At 56.1% G+C, this 3,609-nt stretch overlaps 1 protein-coding gene across 1 annotated transcript; it reads left to right on the forward strand.

The window, feature by feature from the left end:
- Positions 1–207: 207 nt before the first annotated feature.
- On the forward strand, positions 208–1,405 carry ISCU (iron-sulfur cluster assembly enzyme; the record flags this gene model as incomplete). The annotated part of the gene is made up of 3 exons (XM_010185556.1): positions 208–318; positions 943–1,021; positions 1,308–1,405. Coding segments are annotated over 3 exons (288 nt in total), but the record flags the coding sequence as incomplete, so codon positions are not given.
- Between the last annotated feature and the right edge of the window lie 2,204 nt (positions 1,406–3,609).

Raw genomic sequence — 3,609 nt, forward strand, 5'->3', positions numbered from 1 at the left:
GCTGCAAGGCCCAAATCTGCCCGTTTCCCCTCAGGGGTGCAGCGCGGCCTTCCCTCCTCACACCCCGCCCCGTGAAGTGTCCCCTGGGGCGTGGGCAGGCCCTGTCCCGCTCCCGAGGGCACGGTGGCAGCCAAGGCCCTGAGGGGTGGCTCTGGGGCACCTGGCAGAGCCGAGCTGGTCACTGAGGTGTCACCAACGCTGTCGTAGGTGGAAGTGGACGAGAACGGGAGGATCGTCGATGCCCGTTTCAAGACCTTCGGCTGCGGGTCGGCGATCGCGTCGAGTTCATTGGCAACGGAATGGGTCAAAGGGAAAACGGTGAGGAGCCCTGCTGAGGTGACACTGCAGAAAGCCTTCCAGGTGTCAAACCTGCCTGTGGTCTCTGTTGGGACCGCATAGGAAAGGGCAGCTTGGGAATCCCAGAGCTGGTTTCGTGCAGTGTGGTGCGGTTGCTTACGAAGCGGTGACCATCAGCCCTGGCAGGCGTCAGACTCCTGGAGCAGTGGTTGCCTTTGCCAAGAACCTGCAGGGGAGCGCTGCGTGTCTTGTGTAGAAACCAAAACCACGCTGATCCCGTGTTCTGCAGGTTTAGTCATGCAGCGTTTTTAGGTTATTTATACCTTTTTCTGGCAGACAAAAAAATGCATTTCTGTATTACGATAAAAGGTCAGCACAGAACACCCCTCAGTGGCCCTCACTCAGTCTCTAAACTGGTGTGCTTTGGTTCGTTCCCACCACTGCTCAGTCAGACATTCCTTCATTCCTACACCCTGCCCTGCCCCTGGCAGCTGAGATCATCTTCCATGTGGATTCAGCTGGCTCAGGAGCATCCGAGCGCTCTTACATCAGAGATCTGATGTAAGATCAGATCAGAGACCTCATCTCACTTCACGTTTGCATGCCTCTCCCGTCACCAGTGACTGCACATTCACTGTGTTTCAGGTTGACGAAGCGCTGCAGATCAAGAACACGGACATCGCCAAAGAGCTCTGCCTGCCTCCCGTCAAACTGCACTGCTCCAGTGAGTGAGGGACACAGACTCGTGTGTGAGAGGGAACAGCGTGGGGGCTTCTGAACCTTGTTCAGAAATGAAGTGTCTGCACAAGGAGCAGCTAACGTTGGCCCACAAGAGCTTGCTTACGCTCAGACTTCAGGGTTATTTTAAGAGTTTTTGGATCTGTCTCATCTTTTGGACTCCGTAGCTCAGCAATGCTTTGATTCTGACACTGCAGCGGGGGTCACTGCTGCCTGCTCGGTTTTAAGGCATCGTTTGTTCTAAGTAACCTTGTGTTTTATTTTGTTGGCAGTGTTGGCTGAAGACGCAATCAAAGCTGCCTTGGCCGATTACAAACTGAAGCAGGATCCAAACAAAGAGGAGTCGGGGAAGGAAGCAACCAACGCCTAAACAGACTGAAAAGCTTGTCCTCATCTCACTTCACGTTTGCAGTGCAATTATTGTAGCTGTAGTAGGACCCTGCGCACTCCTCAATGAAGCTGTAAGATACGCACAACTTACGCACAACGTGTCACTGTCCCTGCGCGTGTCACGACAGGGTCCGGGCGCTGCGGCGGCCGCTGTCCCGTCACGACTGTGTTTGAGAGGCCGCAGCGAAGGAGATCGCTCAGCCGCAGAGAACTCGGTGGCTTTGCTCAGGAGAGAAAAATCCCGCTGTTCCTGTACTGGAAGGGCTGCACTTTTTGTTTTTTTGGGGTGGGGAGGGGAAGATGTATAGTTTTGCCAAATATTTTACAGAGTTTAGTGGGAAACATTGCCTCGGTCTTCACGTTTATGTCAGAGCTGCGGGTCAGTCTGTGTATCGGCGCAGTAAACAAGCGTGGGGCGGCGTCTGCCCGCAAACACGGCCGTGTCGGGGTTTCATTTCGCAATCTGCCTGCGAGTTCCTGCTCCCCGTGGTGCTGGGACACCGGGGGGCACTGGTGACACCCGGCGAGCAGCGCAGACGGGGCTCACTTCTCACATCCTGTCACAACCCAACGCTCGGGGTATTTCTGCAGCTCCTGTTACAGAAGCAATCTGAATTTTGGGAGTGCTGTCTGTAAGATTTCAACCCTTAGATTGGCTGAGGGCTCTGTTAAAAGAGATTAAATCTGCCCTTGGGTTTGAACGGGGCCAGTTGTGCCCAGGGCAGTGATGCCCCTCATCCTGCTGCTCTCCCTGTGGTGTGGAGAGTGGGGTGGTGGTCACCTGCTGGAGGGTTTGCAGCTGAGCCTGGGAGCACACCAGGGGTTGGAAATTCGGTGTTTTCGTGGTGATCTGGCATGGCTCCCCCTCTGTGCTCTCCTCTGCCTTCCAGTGGTTGCTCTTTCCCAGGAAAATACTTCCCTACATTTCCAAAACAAGCAGAAAACACAGGAAATTTGCCTGCTCTTAAGGCTTTAAACCACCCAAGAGCCTTTACTCTCCATTTTTTTCATGCCTGGGGTGCTTTCAAAAATGTGACAAACCGCATTTAAAAATAAGTCCCTCGTTCTGAGAGATCCGTCCACGGCTTTTTTAACGCCGAGCAAGCCACGTGTTGCCGCTGCCGTGGTTTCGTCGCTCACAAGACCGCTCCTGCTGTACCTCAGCACCACCTCGGACACCGTCCCTCGGCACAGCACCCACCTCCCGCAGTCAGGAGCGGCCCTGCGGCTTCCTGCTCCAAAACAAGCAGGGAAAATCCAGAAAGCAGCACCCACGTCGGGGCAGAATGGGCTCGTGATGCACGAGAGCCCCTCAAAATTAAAAAAAAACGGGATAGAAGAGCCGTCCTGCTCTTCTGAGGTTGTGATGCAGGGACGTGGGGACACATCCAGGTTTGGCAGCGCCGTGGCCCCCCCCTCCCCTCCTGTGGCTGTGGGGTGTGAGATAAAAGTTTCCCTGAAATGCTGCGTGGGTGTGCAGATTTCGTGCCAGATAAGCGTGCTGCTCCCTGGCTTTGACCCACGCTGAAAACCTTCACCCCCCAGCGTGGCCGGAGGCGAATCCGGCTGCGCCCCAGCACCGTCGTGGCCCTGAAGAAGCAAAGGGAGACGGAGGGGCCGTGCCTCGGCCACCCACACGCTGCAGAAACACACGGGAGAGGGGATCTGCGTAGGAAACAGCTTTATTTCTAGCTGGAGGGGTTAAGAAAATAAGGCAAGAGCCCAGCTGGGGCCCTGGGGTCACCACTTCGGGGCAGAAAAATGAAAAAAATGGATCCTTATCACTAAATCCTCTTTCTTTCTGCCCTTGACTGAGTGAGGATGGCCAAGGCCACCCCATCCTTGGGGCCCCAGTGCTCAGAGCCAGCCCAGGGTGCTCGTGGGGAGCCCCGCTCTGTGTGTGTGGGGGGGGTGGCTGCACAGATCCGCTCGGTGTGTGGGGGGGGGGTGGCTGCACAGCCCCCCCCCCTGCCACATCCCAGTCCTAATTCTCTGCCCAGAGGATGCAGCTCCCAGCACAGAGCAGGATATCGTTAATTAGGAGACTTAAATTTGGGAGAAAGCCGGTGGGGTGAGGTGGAGGGCGAGGGCACAGCACCAGGGGGGCTAAAGAGCTGGGTTTGGGTGGGGGGGGTGCCCACGCAGTGGGAAAAGCCCCTCAATGGGGCTGAGGGCACCCTGGCA

This window comes from Mesitornis unicolor, unplaced genomic scaffold (assembly GCF_000695765.1).
Source record: "Mesitornis unicolor isolate BGI_N332 unplaced genomic scaffold, ASM69576v1 scaffold19735, whole genome shotgun sequence".
NCBI classification, from domain to species: Eukaryota; Metazoa; Chordata; class Aves; order Mesitornithiformes; family Mesitornithidae; genus Mesitornis; species Mesitornis unicolor.